Source organism: Bufo bufo, chromosome 2, assembly GCF_905171765.1.
Source record: "Bufo bufo chromosome 2, aBufBuf1.1, whole genome shotgun sequence".
Lineage (NCBI taxonomy): Eukaryota > Metazoa > Chordata > Amphibia > Anura > Bufonidae > Bufo > Bufo bufo.
The window spans coordinates 452,412,600-452,430,597 of NC_053390.1; the positions used below are offsets into that span (position 1 = coordinate 452,412,600).

At 41.7% G+C, this 17,998-nt stretch overlaps 1 protein-coding gene across 3 annotated transcripts in view; it reads right to left on the minus strand.

The window, feature by feature from the left end:
- Positions 1 to 17,998, minus strand: part of ARHGAP45 (Rho GTPase activating protein 45) — an 82,174-nt gene that overhangs the window by 24,964 nt on the left and 39,212 nt on the right. For all 3 annotated transcript variants that reach the window (XM_040417576.1, XM_040417578.1, XM_040417577.1), the window contains 11 exons: positions 9,655 to 9,798; positions 9,038 to 9,122; positions 8,857 to 8,929; positions 7,415 to 7,487; positions 6,753 to 6,890; positions 2,283 to 2,347; positions 1,943 to 2,053; positions 1,755 to 1,835; positions 1,473 to 1,640; positions 308 to 445; positions 22 to 212 (listed from right to left, as the gene is read on the minus strand). In XM_040417576.1, coding sequence (XP_040273510.1) covers positions 22 to 212; positions 308 to 445; positions 1,473 to 1,640; positions 1,755 to 1,835; positions 1,943 to 2,053; positions 2,283 to 2,347; positions 6,753 to 6,890; positions 7,415 to 7,487; positions 8,857 to 8,929; positions 9,038 to 9,122; positions 9,655 to 9,798 — 1,267 coding nt within the window. The remainder of the gene's footprint in view (positions 1 to 21; positions 213 to 307; positions 446 to 1,472; positions 1,641 to 1,754; positions 1,836 to 1,942; positions 2,054 to 2,282; positions 2,348 to 6,752; positions 6,891 to 7,414; positions 7,488 to 8,856; positions 8,930 to 9,037; positions 9,123 to 9,654; positions 9,799 to 17,998) is intronic.

A 17,998-nucleotide genomic window follows, 5' to 3' on the forward strand; every position in this document is an offset into this window, starting at 1 on the left:
AACTATAGAATAATTTCATACGCTGATATTTGTGGTGTATATGGCTCGAAGTCATAAGAAATTTCAGGTTCTGCTCCAGCTCCAAGTTGTCTAACATACGATGCATACTGTTGTCCCAGGTCGTACAATTTACTGCTCTCACATAATGTCTGGAACCCAACTGGTAACGGTGCTGTTTCCATGTGCATGCTCTGATAATAAGAGATGGTGGCCTGCAGAGACACAGCATGCTTGTAATGATATTACTATAGTAGAAAGTACATAGAGTTCTAAAAAAAATAAGTATAGTTGAAAATAATTTGTGTACCGAGCGCAAGATTTGGTCAGTCTGTTTGATGATCTCTTGCAGTTGCTGGAGAACATTGACTTTCACATCCTCCAGTTCCTGTTTCTGTGTCTTGGCATCTGCAATGCATGTTCGATAAGTTGCCATTGCTTCTTCAGCCTGTAAGAATTTTTTTTTTAAACATATATTCAAAGTTGAAGAGTCTAAGGCTACATGCAAGTGATGTACATTTTTTTTAACAGCCAGTCAGTGAAAAACGGACGTAAAAAAATAGAACATGTTCTATCTTGTCCGTTTTTCACTGACAGACTGCCCAAATACAATTGAATGGGTCCATTTTTAATGTCCGTTTCTCAGAAAGGCATCAGTGTAGTTTTTAACTGACTTTTTTTCACAGTCGTGTGCATGTAGCCTAAGACACCTTTCACACAAGCAAGAATTTCGCGCGGGTGCAATGTGTGACAAGAACGCATTGCGCCCGCACGGAATCTGGACCCATTTATTTCAATGGGTCTGTGTACATGAGCGGTGGTTTTCACGCATCACTTTTGTGTTGCGTGAAAATCGCAGCATGTTCTATATTCTGCCATTTTCACGCAACGCTGGCCCCATAGAAGTGAATGGGGCTGCATGAAAATCGCATTGCATCCACAAGTGTGGATGCAATGCTATTTTCACGGATGGTTGCTTAGAGATGTTGTTTGTAAACATTCCGCTTTTTATCACGCGCGTGCAAAGCGCAGTAAATCGCATTGCACCCGCGCGATAAAAACTGAACGTGATCGCAAACAAAACTGAATGGCTTTGTTTGCAAAATCGCGCAGTTTTGACTGAACGCATCCACAACGCATCCGGACATAATCCGGACACGCTCGTCTGCAAGGGGCCTAAGAGATATAAATAAATGTATCCTGTAAAAAAGATTCACTGTTTTATTGAATAATTTGTCACCATGCTATGTGTAAAGGCTGACATCACAGGACTCAAAGGGGGTCGTTTATCAAACTAGTGTAAAGTAGAACTGGCTTAGTTGCCCATAGCAACCGATCAGATTCCACCTTTCATTTTTAACAGCTCCTTTGGAAAATATGATTGGTTGCCATTGGCAACTAAGCAAGTTCCACTTTACACCAGTTTGATAAATGACCCCCTTTGACTCCTTTTGTTCTCATTATACCATACATACCCTGTTCTTTGCTTCTTCCTCTGTCCGCCTTTTCTTGTCAATGGATTTTGTTCCACTGTGACTCTGCTCCTCTTCAGCACGTGCTGCGATGTATTGTGCCTTCACATGCTCTTCACTGCGTTGCATGTATGTCTGTTTTGCTTTCCGCAGGTTCGTTTCTGCCTCCAACTGAGGAGTTTCCAAAAAAAAATGCTAAAAGTTGTAAAGTGTTTGCAACAGATAGTAAACACTAAAGGATAAGTTATGTAAAGTATAGTTTAAGCTGCAGCAAAATGGTCCTACCAGTTTGCGTTGGGCTCTCTGCCACTGCTCTTTCAGCTCCTTTCTACGTTTCTCATGTTCCAAACGGCGCATGTTCACTGGCTTTTGAGAGTACAATATTTTAAAAGGTAAACTATATAATTCATATTGGTGCTCATCATGATTAATGGCATTGACATTCAGCTATACAAAATACTTGTATGATATACCTGCAGAAACGTTTGCTGCTGCAGCGTCAGCGATGTGTGCAGAACACCATGTGCGTGGTCCTGATCCTGCTCCAAAGCTACAGAATAGATGGACTGGAAAGGCATGCATTGCTGAGAAAGAAAACAAACATAGGAACTATGGAAAGAGGAACACCGATTTTTAAAACATATTACATGATAGCCATAAGGCTTGAATCAGACGCTCTTCCTATTTCCATCCACAAAACACAAACATACGTAAATTCATCCGAGTGCATCTGTTTTTTCTTTCTGCACCTATTCATTTGAATGATTCTCAGATGCAAAACGGACAAGAATGGTGCAAGCTGTAGTACTATACCTCTTGAGTCAGGGCATTTTTTGATGTGTTCACCAGTTTCTGAAGCCCCTTGGCATATTCCATCTCTGTGGCAAAGAGGAAACATATAAAGTTGGAGATGTAAAAGAAGACAAAAATTCAGGATGACAAGCCTGGTACAGAAATTAGGAACTATAGCGTCAACCTGAGGAAATGCCAGGGTCTAAACAAAGGAAGAATTAGCATCACACCGAGATTTGAGAGCGGAGACTGCATGGAAAGGAGACATTTAACGTGACCTGTCAAGCAGGGCTGAATATACAGTACAGACCAAAAGTTTGGACACACCTTCTCATTCAAAGAGTTTTCTTTATTTTCATGACTATGAAAATTGTATATTCACACTGAAGGCATCAAAACTATGAATTAACACATGTGGAATTATATACATAACAAACAAGTGTGAAACAACTGAAAATATGTCATATTCTAGGTTCTTCAAAGTAACCACCTTTTGCTTTGATTACTGCTTTGCACACTCTTGGCATTCTCTTGATGAGCTTCAAGAGGTAGTCCCCTGAAATGGTTTTCACTTCACAGGTGTGCCCTGTCAGGTTTAATAAGTGGGATTTCTTGCCTTATAAATGGGGTGGGACCATCAGTTGCGTTGAGGAGAAGTCAGGTGGATACACAGCTGATAGTCCTACTGAATAGACTGTTAGAATTTGTATTATGGCAAGAAAAAAGCAGCTAAGTAAAGAGAAAACGAGTGGCCATCATTACTTTAAGAGATGAAGGTCAGTCAGTCAAGCCGAAAAATTGGAAACCTTTGAAAGTAATGGGCTATTTGACCATGAAGGAGAGTGATGGGGTGCTGTGCCATAGACTGACCTGGCCTCCACAGTCACCGGACCTGAACCCAATCGAGATGGTTTTGGGGTGAGCCTGGACCGCAGAGTGAAGGCAAAAAGGGCCAACAAAGTGCTAAGCATCTCTGGGAACTCCTTCAAGACTGTTGGAAGACCATTTCAGGGGACTACCTCTTGAAGCTCATCAAGATAATGCCAAGAGTGTGCAAAGCAGTAATCAAAGCAAAAGGTGGCTACTTTGAAGAACCTAGAATATGACATATTTTCAGTTGTTTCACACTTGTTTGTTATGTATATAATTCCACATGTGTTAATTCATAGTTTTGATGCCTTCATAGTCATGAAAATATAGAAAACTCTTTGAATGAGAAGGTGTGTCCAAACTTTTGGTCTGTACTGTACATTCTTTGAGCAGGTTAACCCCTTGGTGCCATTAAAATATTTTTTTTCCCGTGTTTGTTTATTTTCTCCCCGTCTCCCAAAAGTCATGACTTTTTCACATTTCCAGGACAAGCTATATTTTTAATGGCATTGTATAATTTATTATATCATGTACTAAAAAATAATTCTTTGTAGAGTGCGACTGAAAAATAATACACGCCACAGTTCTGCCATTGTTTCTCGGGTTTTGGTTTCACAGCGTTCACTGTGCGCTAAAAATGACATGCCTTTCTTACTTTCCACAAAGCTTTGTGTCGCCATATTTTGATCCATAACTTTTTTTATTTCTGTCTGAACAGCTGTGTAAGGGTTCTTTTTGTGTTTTTTTTTTATAGCGTTATATGTTTTTCAGTTCAGCTTTTTTTGGGGGGACAAAAAAGTTTGATTTGGGCATTTTGATAATTTTTTATGTTACGCCACTCGCCACACATCATGAATACTTTTATATTTTAATAGTTTAGACATTTTCAGACATGGCAATACCAATTACATTTAATTGTTATTGTTTATTTTTATATGTAAAATTGGGAAAGGGGGCAATTAGAATTTTTACTACTTTAAAAATATATATTTTTACAAGCTATTGTTTTTTCCATTTATTTTTAGGCCCTCTAAGGGATTTGAACATTTGATTGTTCGCTTGCTTATATCACAGGCAGCAATAGTTTACTACTGCAGTCTAAGGCTAGGGTTACACGACAACATGTGTCGCGCGACATTTTGTCGCACCAATGTCGCGCAATAATTTTTATAATGATAGTCTATGGTGTCGCACTGCAACATGCGACATGCTGCGACTGCAACAATCGGAAAAAATCCATCCTAGATGAATATTTCTGCATCTGTCACATGTCGCAGTGCGACACCATAGACTATCATTATAAAAATTGTTGCACGACATTGGTGCGACATCAATGTCGCGCGACACGTGTAGCAGTGTAGTTGTGCCCTATGTGTTGCGCGACAATAAGTCGACACACGTCATTGTGTAGCCCTAGCCTAAGAGGATTGTGCACTCTTCCCTCACAAGGTCTCAAGCTGCTATAACAACCAATCGGTACAGCACAATTCCACTGTGGGGAGGAGAAGGCAATTGGAGGACAGAGTTAACCCCTTCACTCTAACTGCTGTCTATTGGCTGTAGCATCTGAATAGTTAAATAATTGGGATCTTATCTACAATCCTGATCCCTGCAGGCGAGCTCAGCTCCTGAGCTAATGTCCTACTCCCTTTCCACTATAAGGCCTCATGCACACGACCGTTGTTCTGGTCCACATCCGAGCGGGTTGTTTTTGCGGCTCGGGTGTGGACCCATTCACTTCAATGGCTCGGGTGTGGACCCATTCACTTCAATGGGGCCACAAAAGATGCAGACAGCACTCCGTGTGCTGTCCGCATCCGTTGCTCCGTTTCGTGGCCCAGCCAAAAAAATATTACATGTCCTATTCTTGTCCGTTTTGCAGACAAGAATAGGCATTTCTACAATGGGCCGCCTGTTCCGTTCCAGGCGGCTTCCGTGTTTTGCGGATCCGCAATTTGTGGACGGCAAAAAACGGAACGGTTGTGTGCATGAGGCCTAATGCTGTAAATATATTCAGTTAACATACATAGTATCTCACAGAACATTTTGTAAACTCTCCTGTAAAATGTTTTGATACATTTTAGAATTAATTGTTCCCTCAATGACTGCAATGAGTCCAGACCCCAAATCAGCAACGCAGCCCCTACCCATGAAGCTCCCTTCACCATGCTTCACAGTTTGAATTAGGTTTTGGGGTGCTCTTTTCCTCCAAACATAGCTTTGTGCATTAAAGTGCTAAAAAGTTAGACTTTTGTCTAATGTGTCTATAGAACAATTTCCCAGAAGCACTGTGAAATATCCAGATGGTCTCTGGCAAACTTGAGACGGGCAGAAATGTTTAAATTTTTTTGGACATCAGCGGTGTCCTTCCATGAACAACATTCTCGTTCAATCTAATAGTTATCCCCTATCCTGTGGTTCACTTAGGCTAGTTTCATACTAGTGCTGAACTGTTCCAGCATGCACTTTAGGGTACTTTCACACTTGCGTTGTTTGATTACGGCAGGCAGTTCCTTTGCCTGTATGCAAACGCATGTCATTTTTTCTGACTGATCAGGCATTTTTCAGACTGATCAGGAACCTGATCAGTCTGAAAAATGCCTGATCAGTCTGAAAAATGCATTGCAATACCGGATCCGTTTTTTTGGTGTCATCAGGCAAAACGGATCCGGTATTTATTTTTTTCTTATTTTTAAAGGTCTGCGCATCCTGAATGGATTACTCTCCATTCAGAATGCATGGGGATATGCCTGATCAGTTCTTTTCTGGTATAGAGCCCCTGTGACGGAACTCTATGCCGGAAAAGAAAAACGCTAATGTGAAAGTACCCTAAGGGTCCATTCACACGTCCGTTGTTTCTTTCCTGATCTGTTCCGTTTTTTGCGGAACAGATCTGGACCCATTCATTTTCAATGGGTCCTGAAAAAAAATCAGACATTGAGCTGTCCGTTTTTTTTCAGGACCCATTGAAAAAGAATGGGTCCAGATCTGGTCCAGATCTGTTCCGCAAAAAAACGGAACAGATCAGGAAAGAAACAACGGACCCTGTGAATGGACCCTAAGTCTGTTTTTTCCTGAACTTCCGATCTCAGGATAATACAGGGAGCTGGCAGAGTGTGTTTCCCTGGGGTGATGGGTGCTACTGGTAATAGCAACAAGAGTTATTAATAATGTTTTAATAACAGAGATACAAACTAATATGGCAGCAGACTCAATTTGCATGGTGGTGCCATCCAGCAGAAGTAGTGCATTATACATGTTGGCATACAGAGATTTGTATATATTATTTTGTGCGACAGACTAATTCTTCCTACCAGTCTGAGCATAGAATCCTACATTTTTTGATTTATCCACCCCACAAACTCCCGACATGGTAACTGGATCCAAATATTATGTTAAGTATATACCAATGATCTGACATTTTCAGGTAGACCATATAGTGAGGTTACTTAGCTTGGCCTGTTGGTATGTTGTACTTAAGAAAGACCCATGCAAATTGGGAAGAAGTCATGTAACTTTCTCATTTGGTAGACAAAAAGAAAAACCACTATGTGATTTTATGGCAAAACATATTTAGAAAAAACAGTAAGAAATATTCCTTATTCCCTTATTAAAACTTACCCAGAATAGTTCTTTTCTCTATATAGCTCGTCAAATCCTTCATGTACTTTGCTAAGTTTTTCGCATAAAGCAAAGCAGCTCGGACACCTCCTTCACTCCTCTGTAGGAGTACATCCACATCGTCACCTAAAGGACTTCCTGAATTAACATAAATGTTGCAAGCGTTCAGATTACACAGTGGACGCAAAGATGTTCCTATCATGACAAGTGTTTGTCTTTTCTTCAACACAAATGCTCATTAAGTAATGGTCACAACGTGAAAAGAAAGAAAATTTCCAAAGAAATACTTTTTCCAATGGGAAATTGTTCCTCTCATGAGAAACACTGTGCATTTGCATTGCTCCACATGTACTTTCCGGGGTGATGATAAAATACGTGCTAGCACTGTAGTGTTTATCAAATTTTGGAAGGATATTGCAATCAATTAATTATAATTATTACAATTTCTGTTTTAATAAACACGAATAAAAAAAAATATATATATCAATATGTACTGTATCAGTGGACGGGATAAAGAAGCACAGTGTTTAGATTAGTCCAATCAGGATGTCACTGTTGGTCCCACAGATTTTTAACAAAGCGAATGTCTATGACCATCTATGACTACTTTTGTGACTCGCACCTTCTATATAAAAAATATTTCCAATGGTAATTTCTCTTACCAGTGTCCACATACTCCGCACTGGAGAGTGCATTATCACTACCAGACAGACCACCATACAAGCTTTCCATAGACTGTTGGAAAAAAGGGTTTGGAATTAAATGTTTATCATATCTCTGAATGAAATGTAGGCGGTGCATGGTAATAAAATGCATCTAGCTATGGGCACACAAATAAATGAAGATGATAAAGAACATTTGATGTTACTTAGAGACTAGGACACCCTTGGGGTCAAAATTTATTTTATTACTTTGCATGTATTTTGGATTAAAAATAATTTTTGTGATTGTCTTTTAATAAAAATTCTGAACTCTTTTCGTTCTGCAGCCTGCATGTATTTCAATACATAGCAAACTACAGAATGACCTTCACTGTGAAATCCATTAAAGGGGTTGTCTGCTTTTTACTATTGATGACTTATCCTCAGGATAGGTCATCAATATCAGATTGGAGGGGGTCCGATTCCTGGCACCATCGCTGAATACCGTTTTGAAGCATTGCCTTCTCTGCACTGTTTACCTGCTCACCGCATGAACTGCAGTGGTGAGCAGGTGTAATTACAAGTATGGTGTGTCCCCATTCACTTCTATGGGATGGCTCTGACTGATCAAATTAATACTACAGAACCGTCCCATAGAAGTGAAAGGGGAGACCATACTTGTAATTACACCTTCTCACCAATGCAATTGCTGCAGCAAGCAGATAAACAGAGCAGAGAAGGCAGCGCTGGTGTAAGTACTGCCTTCTCTTCAACCAGCTGATCAGCGGGGGTCCTGGGAGTCAGACCTCTACCTATCTGATATTGATGACTTATCCTGAGGATAGGTCATCAACAGTAAAAAGCAGACAACCCCTTTAATTGTGCTGTCTGGTGGCTCAACCTTCAGCTGTCTCCTAAATACTGATCTAAAGAGTTTGCAGAGTTGCAAACATTTAAGAAAAGGACTTGTATTGATTGGCACTGTACAGAGGCAGGAGATCGTCAGCTTGGCTTCTAAATTTTTTTCTTTTCCTGGTATACACTAAAGACCATGCGTTTCGGATGCAGAAAGCCTCCTTTGTCAGGTCGTGATGAGACAGAGCACTGCCTGTGCCTCTGTACAGCGACGATCAATAGAAGTCATTTTTTATTTTTCCAGCAAAACTATAGTGAATGCATACTGGGTGAGGACTTGGCAGTAGGACAGCAAGGAGACCTATCCAAGGGTCACATATAATAAGCTTGAAGACTTTTCCAACAAAGTCAACTGAGCGCCTGTACAGAATGTTTAATATGTGATATCTAGTGGGAATATACGAAAGGCGCTGCCTCTGTTTTATCTGAATACTGATCTAAGCTCAATTATGAGGAAATCAAAGTTGATAAAACATGTTACGCATCATGAACTTTACAGAGGAACCAAAGTGAATAGATATACAGTAGACTAAGCCACAATGTCTCACCTGGCTTTGGTCTCCTGGTGGTAGCGATAACAATGTGCTGATGTCCACTTCCCCCATAAGGAATTCTGAGATTCTGGAAATAGCACAGATACATTTACACCATACGTTGCAATTCAACAGCCAATTTATTGAGCCCAAAGGAACCCATTTCCAAGACTATTCAATCCTTGTTGTTACTCACGTGCTGCTGAAGCATACAGCCATGCTCTCCAGAGCCTTCTCAAAATCTCGCTTCTCATTTTCAATACTTGCTTCATAGTGGAAACCTAATGGGTAGAAAAAAAGACAACATTCCCATGAAGCAAAATGTACAAAGAACACAAATAAAATATATAGGAGCTGATTTAACAACGTGTTTTTGGCAACAGTTTAAAGGGGTTGTCCGGGTTCAGAGCTGGACCTGGACATACCCTTATTTTCACCCCTGCAGCATCCCAGAGGCTAGCATCGGAGCATCTCATGCTCCGATGCGCTCCCTTGCCCTGCGCTACATCGCGCAGGGCACAGGCTCTTTTGTTTATCATAACACACTGCCGGGCGGAAACTTCCGCCCGGCAGTGTGTTCAGTAACGTCACCATCTCTGATGGGCAGGCTTTAGCGCTGCCCTAGCCGTTTTACTGGCTAGGGCAGCGCTAAAGCCAGCCCATCAGCCCAAAGTTGCAAAAATTATGTACAAGCTGACCACTCCTGATCTGCCCTAGCTGTGGAAGAGAGGAATATATAGTAGTTTTCCCCTGTTGATAAAGCAGCTCTTTATTTCTACTGTGCTGTAGCCATTAATTTGGACCATTACTAACCTTTAACCTTGGAGATGAGAGTCCCAGCTGCAGTCAAAGTTTCCACAGTATTGAGCAAGGGATATTTGTTAATCACCTGGCGGAGGAGTCTTAGTGCCTCTCCAAGGCATTCATGCGCCAGTGGCCGCCGGGTCTCTTTCACCTCTGTGGATAACAAGATAGCGAAAACATGATTATATATACAGCTCCCCCACAGTGAGCTAATCGAGATCTTCAGTCTATCTAAGGCCTCTTGCACACGATCGTATGGTTTTGCGGTCTGTTTTAAACTGATCCGTTTTTCTTTTCTTTTTTTTGTTTCAGTAGCGTTTCTGTTTCTGTTCCGTTTTGTTTCCGTTTGTGATCCATTTTTTTGCGGATCGCAAACGGAAACAGAAGCATACAATAATGTTTAAACAGTAAGTACAGTACATAAAAAAATTGGGCTGGCATAACATTTTCAATAGATGGTTCCGCTAAAACGGAACAGATATGGAAGACATATGCATTGCATTTTTTTTTGCGGAACCATTGACTTAAATGGAACCACGGATCGTTATTTTCGGGCAATAATAGGACAAGTTCTATCTTTCAGCGGAACGGAAATACGGAAACGGAATGCATACGGAGTACATTCCGTTTTTTTGCGGAACCATTGAAATGAATGGTTCCCCATACGGACCACAAACGGAATCCGCAAAAACGGAACAGAAAAAAAACCTTTTGTGTGCAAGAGGCCTAAGTCAATGTGTCACCTATATTTATTTCTGCCAGTTAAAACTTTTTTTTAATCTGTTTTCATTTTCTGTCATTTTTTTTATTCTGCTTCCTGAACATCATTATGGGGGCCGCCATCATTGTACAAGAAAGCTGCGACAATCAACTATTGTGAATTGTGGATCCTGTGCTATCTATTCACAGGTGAAATCTGTCATTGTCATCCTGTCTGCAGTGATAATGAGTTGACTACTGAAAAGTGATCTGTACAGACAAAGAAGTAGTGCTAATATAGGTTTAGTGGCCAGTGTAAAAACTGCAGGATTTTAGAATTTTCTTTTGAACATAGCTAGTGAAGAGGAAAATTTTAAATAGCATAAGCATAAATTTTGTAAAAATATGTTGAACATAAAAATGTGATTTAAACAATAGGTCATTTTCTGATGACACATTCCCTTTAATGCTGATGTGCCTACATCTCGTCTGCAAGATAAGTGTAGTACCACTATGTACCACTAGGTAACCTCTATGCAACAGCTCTCCAATGTGACTAAAAAGGGGGGTTTCCCAAGTGGGGAGTCCACTTGCCCCAATAAAGATGTCATTACAAATGCAATGTAGGGCAGTGGTATCATACTGTATGCTGCCATTTAAAACTCATATTTTCACACTGATTTATTAGTGTAAAACTATTAATGAACTGGAAAAAAAATAGTAGGGCTAAGGCTACTTTCACATCTACGCTTTCCCTTTCCGCTATTGAGATCTGTCATAGGATCTCAATAGTGGGGGAAAACGCTTCAGTTTTGCCCCTATTTATTGTCAATGGGGACAAAATTTAACTGAAAGGAACGGTGTTCCGTTCCCTTTCATTGCATTCCCATGACGCACACAAAAGCGTTGCAATTAGAGTTTTTCAGTGCGTCCTGAGATGCGGAGCATGACGGATCCGTCATGCCTCACAATGTAAGTCAATGGTGATGGATCCGTTTACTCTGACACAACAGAAAACGGATCCGTCCTCCATTGACTTACAATGGTTTTAGAGACAGATCCGTCATGGCAATTTTAGAGATAATACAACCGGATCCGTTCATAACAGATGCAGCTGGTTCTATTATCATGACGAAAGTGTTTTTGCTGATCCATGATGGATCCAGAAAAATACAGATGTGAAAGTAGCCTAAATATTCAGGGCTCTAAAAGCAGTGTGCCTTAAAGGGCAAGTCCATTTACAATTGCAGTATAGATTGTGCAGCATTATTGTGACTTACACTGCATTTATTGTACTAAAAGGGGTTGTGCCATGAACAATATTCTACATTTTTCAAACCAGAACCTGGAGTTGAATACTTTTCAAATTGCATTTAACTAAAAATATCATAAAACCACTGTGCAGTTCAATAAATATTAGCTGTATAGTGCCACCTGCCGTTTGTCCTTTTCCTTAGTTGTCCGTCCGCCTCATTGAGGTGGTCGCACGAGTTCAGTTTAAATCTTCAAATGCTAAAAACCATATCTTCTGTGAGAAGTTGTGTCAGTTATAGAGAAAAATCTACTGCAGAAAGGACACACACCCTGAGCTGTGATAGGTAAAGAGATGCAGCAGAAAGGACACACACCATGAGCTGTGATAGGTAAAGAGATGCAGCAGAAAGGACACACACCCTGAGCTGTGATAGGTAAAGAGATGCAGCAGAAAGGACACACACCATGAGCTGTGATAGGTAAAGAGATGCAGCAGAAAGGACACACCCCCTGAGCTGTGATAGGTAAAGAGATGCAGCAGAAAGGACACACACCCTGAGCTGTGATAGGTAAAGAGATGCAGCAGAAAGGACACACCCCCTGAGCTGTGATAGGTAAAGAGATGCAGCAGAAAGGACACACACCATGAGAAAGGACACTCAAAGCTGAGATCAGATTACCAATCTTCTGCAGCATCCAGGGTTGCATTAGACAAGTGGGCTGTGCTACATGCTCTTAGGCTAGGGCTACACGATGACATTTTGTCGCAGTAATGTCGCGTGACAATTTTTATAATGATAGTCTATGGTGTCGTGCTGCGACTGCGACATGACAGTTGCAAAAAAAACATCCAAAATGGATTTTTCTGCGACTGCCGCATTGCAGTCGCAGCATGTCGCATGTCGCAGTGCGACACCATAGACTATCATTATAAAAATTGGCGTGCGACATTGGTGCGACATCAATGTTGCGCGACACATGTTGCAGTGTAGTAGGCGACTTATTGTCACGCGACACATGTTGTCGTGTAGCCCTAGCCTTGTACAAGTGAATGGAAGATGTAGAAACAGAATAGTACATCGAGCTCCGCAGTTTCCACAGCTCCCATTCATTTCTGTGGGAGTTACATATACAGCACATCCTACTTGGCTGTTCATACAACTGGTCAGCTCGGCTGCTGCATATGACAGCGGTTCCAATCTCAGATGGGAATACCCTTTTAAGACTTGGTACTTCTTCACCTTTGCCAACCAATTCGGGAATGCGTTGTAAAAACAGAGGACGGTAAGACTCAGCAGTTCCTTCCTGTCACCACCAGCATCCCAGCAATCACGTGATCACCAGGACCAATGTAGGCAGCAGAAGTGCCCTTCCTGTATTCTATAAAAGTGCCCACAAAATGCCGTATATAGTAAATGAAAGAAGACAGCATCGGCAATAAACCACTTCTGCCTTTTCTCCTGGATGCCAGCAGTCTGCGACAGATGGGCATAGGAAGGCTCACTGCATGACCATTCTTGTATTAACCCTGTGCCATCCATTGACTGTGACACAACATATGTGAATATTGCAGGTTAATTGTGTTTCTCATGGTATCAGTGACGCCACGAGCCCTATTCCTGCAGTTCCTCTCTTCTAGTATGTCCATGATAACACTTCCTGTCCTGTCTGACAAGCGGAGCCTTTTTATAGAAGCACTGGCGCAGATCTAACAATAGTCCAGAGGATACTTCTCAGAATAATGTCTATTGTATAATACACATTTAATACTACTGGAAGTTCTTTTTTTTCCCAATAGTTACCCATTATCCTATACTTCTTTATACTACTGAACATTTAGATACGGGGGGAAAAAACAACAAAAAAACTAAAAAAAATCCCTGTGGGAAATCTAGAGGTATGTTAGTTTATTTTCAGGGCATGTAAGCTATTTTTCTAGGTGGGTTTGAAAGCTGACCCACTTCTTGAGTGGTCTATTCATTTTACGGCAAATCTGCATTGGAATGTCAAGGAGACCGTCTCCTAAACAATACATTAACATCTGCTAAGCAGACCAGAAGTGTAGGATTAAATTACTCACACATACAATAGTATGCAATGGTGCTTCCAGTGGAAGTCGGGACATTTAGCATTTTTCAAAGTAAAAAAATAAATAAATCACCAGTAATTACAGCACAAATGGGAATGCATGGGAGGTGCTCTTAATAGCCATCACGGCAGTAGATAGTGGTGGTAAGGCTCGACGGTTTTATTTATTTGTATAAAAGGTGAGGGTCCGAAACCCGTCACCCCCACTGATCATCTCTTTGAGGCAGCCAATCATAACAGTGAACAGAGCCGGAAGCAGAAGGCTCAGTCCATTGTGTATTGGCTGTGCTGGTATATTGCAGCTTAGTTCTCATTCGACAGCCCTCCACCAATCTGAGATTGATTACCTATCCTATTATTGTTTTAGAAAACTTCTGACAACTCATAATGACATCTCAGAAGTTTTGATCTTTCTGGGTGATGAGACCCCCCCAATTGCTAAAATGAAGGGTTAGAAGCGCTCAGCTGAGGATGTGTTCTTTTGGATTCGACTGGCCTTGCTCAACTCCTTTCAAGATGCTGAGAGTAGGGCTGCAGCTATAGACTATTTTTCGAGTATTCTACCGATTAATCCAATGATTAATCGAGTACTTTAATAACAAAAAAATGAATTAAAAGAATGTTTTTCTTTATAAAAACTCATCAGCCCCCCCCCCATGCCATCAGGCTCCCTCCTAGTGCCATCAGCTGCCCCCTCAGTGCCACCAACTGCCCCCCCAGTGTCATCAGTGGCCCCCAATGCCATCAGGCTCCCCCCTAGTGCCATAAGGCTCCCCCCCAGTTCCATCACACTCCTCCCTAGTGGCACCAGGTTCCCCCCAGTGGCACCAGCTTGCCCCCCAGTGCCACCATCTCCCCTCCTAGCCACGTCCCCAGTGCCAGTTAAATAAAATACTTAACGCCGTTCCACAGCTCCTTCATCTTCTTCTCCACACGCTGCACTGTCGTTCTGGCGTCACACAGAGTCAGGTCATAGTGCATGTAAACGTGCACTATGTCCTGATGATGTGTGAGGAGTAAAGCGTAGCGCCGTGCAGGCCGGTGGGTGACTACGGAGTGGTGAGTAATAGCAAGCGCTTCACTCCTGCTCCTTGGTCACATGACACAAACGAATGTGGAGCTGCTTTCGCAATTTTACAGCCTCCAGAGCTGAAACCTCTGGGCATTCTGTGCATACTGCAGAAAGAGATTTGTACTTTGGGAACCGTCGTCTTTACAACAGGCACTGACCAGTAATGTGAAGTACGGAAACCTAAAGGTGGCCTTAAATAGCTGTTAGCTGAACACTAGACTATTCTTCTCGCCCCACCACCCATACATGCACATGCTTGTATCCTCAATAGGGACAGTGGAATAAGCTGCTGACAGACACCTCTAGTGGTGGCTTATCTCCCTTGAGAACATAAGGATCATGTATCTTGAAATCCAAAATGCCAGACACCTTCTTCCCCAGACATCTACCATGGGGCAGAGTCAAGACATCCCTATACACATTAAATGTTCAGCTGAAATCAGCCGGCTTGACGTTCATTTAATGTGTATGGCCCCTTTAATTAACTCTTCCACCTCATTTTAAAATACTTACAACACTGAAGCTGGCAAAATTCGGGCATGTAAGCACCTCCTGAGGAATGCCCATAAACCCTTCTGTGTGCTTCCAGGTCCGTGCTTCAACGCCACAAAAAATAGGAAATATCCTATCTTGCGGATTACAGACCCATTGAAGTCAATGGGTCCGTACCGCGATGCTAGGTGCACCCGGCCAGTGCCCGTGTTTCGGGGATCACAATCTGCAGATCCGCAAAACCGGCGCACCGGCCGTGTGCACGATCGTGTGAATGTTCCCTAACTACGATCCTGTACAAAATAATGCAATATTTATAAAGTTACTAATTTTTTTGTAAAAATATTACATCTTTTTGCAGCTAGTACCATTAAAGGATATTTTACAAATGCATAGCCATGCAGATTCATTTCTTGTATTTGGCTATACAGCTTGGATTATACAGATTACAGATCTGCTGTTTCCCTGATAGCAGGTGAGTTTCAATGTGCTATGCCACCTATGTAGCCTGAAGGTATTCTGCATAGCAGCCTTATTCTAGAGAAAGAAAGTCTGCCAAGGGGACAATGATGGGATTTTTAACAAGCTTCATCTGGTCTGTGGTCCACTAATGGACTCTGGCAGAAAAAACAAACATCACCTCCTATACAAGCTCATGATCCAAACACAAAACCAGAATTCTTGCTGGCTGAAAATAAACAAAGTAAAGGATGTGTGCAAACCAGGCACTTTAGATAGATGCCCCATTGTTCTCTAAGGTATACATATCTTTCACACAGTGTATGGCATAGTATTATAAGCTTTCCTGGATATATAGTGCATTAGACATACGTTGTGGAAGTGTAATTACCAATATATCTCCTATTTATCAATTCTGGTGCAGTTCGGTGTTTCCGAACTTTCCGCGGACAAGTCCACAGTGTGTCCAACTGACACCATGCCCTGGGAGGGGATCCCCTGGCCAACCGGTCTATGACTGTATGTGTGCTCCTGTCCCTCTGACTCTATTGCACATGCTCCATGATTGGGGCATGTGAGGTAGAGACTTACGTAGTCCACTTTCTCCCCATCCATTGTGCATCTAGGACGATATATCATTACATGCGCTGCACTGGATTTGTTCTATGTGGTACAAGAGCTTCAGATCTTATGGTGAATTATAGCTCTCACGCATAAATTTTTTTTTTTAACTATAAACAATCCACACTAAAGATGAGCAAATCGATTTGTAAGGATCGATTTGTCTGATCAAGCAAAGCTATGCCCCTGTGACAGGGCTCCTTCGAAGCTTGATAATCTTGCGCTTGGGTCGCAGCTCCGAGTACCAGTGCAAGCACAGAGGCTCCGCATGGGCTGCTACACATCCTGGTAGCGCTGCATGAACAGTCGCTGCACCAGAAGCAAAGCCTCTCTGCCTGCATCACTACTTGGACTCAGATTATACATATAGACATTATAGGTCAATTAAGTCTATGACAGGGCCTAGTGGAAGCCACAATGCTAATGCAAACAGAGCCTAAGCAGTTGTGCTAAACTTAATTATGATCCCATGGCTATTTTTGAGATTTAGAGATTTGCTTTTCCCCACTAAACCCCTATGTTCTCTTTGTTCTGCATACTTATGGCAGAAACATGAACTGGTATCTGTGATCTCTCTCTTTGTCTGGCTAAAACAGTACCTCCTCCCAACCCCACCTCCCCCATACACATGCATGGTCAGCTTGGCCAAGTGCGCATATGTAACCAATAGGGAGGGGTGAATAAGGGCACTTATTACGGGGGGGGGGGGCTGAAAAATGCTCACTCCAGATCATTGTCCTGTATAAACATGCCATCCTTTCACGTGGCACGAAAAAAAAAAAGATGTAATAATGATCATTCATCCCCCTTTCAGTTTATATTGGGCCAAGTGAAAGTGAAAGGCCCGTTAAACAAGCTGGTTGTGTTGTATATTGTAAATTGTTCAGGACTGAAATTGTGCTATGTAAAAGGATCCAAAGCCACTGTCAACAGCTTACCTCCAGTGAGAACAAAGGATCAGGTCCTTCGAGTTGTGGACAATGCCAAATAAGTGGTATGATGTCTGTATCAGACAATCCACATTTAGGGCAGCAGGAAGATGCCATCTGCTCCACTTGAAACTCTAATATAGACAGTGATTTAACATATTACATACAACTCCTCTATGTGACAATTGACACTGTGATTCCATACCCAGATCATTATCAGCCAAAGTAGCACACCAGTTTATTCACCTTTAAAGGATAAAGTAACCCCGGCACCCAGCTTGTTTAACTGGTTAGATTAGCATTATGTGTGGCGTTTATGAAGTAGTAGAACGCAAAACTCTTTTACTTTTAAGGTCACCAAAGCATGAAGCGCATCAGACTTCTGGTCAAGAGCTGCCCACTAGATAAAGTCTTCTCATAACTTCAACAACCATGCCGCTCTGTTATACTACTTGATGTGGATAATTGTTTTGGTGTGCACCCAATGTGGAGAGAAATAATCTTCAGTGCATGTACGGGAGATTGGTGATTTGCTTCACAAAGAATTTATCATCTAATTTATGTGGTTATGTCTCTTTTTTCCATTATGGCGAGTTTCAAGCTGCCAGCAGTTTTGCATAAGAGTTCAGCAAAAAAATGCCACTAAACAACCACCTGTATGATATAGGGCTGGTATACAGCTGTTTCACAATGTGCTACAAACAGAAGTTTAGGATAAATAATGATATTTTATATAAAT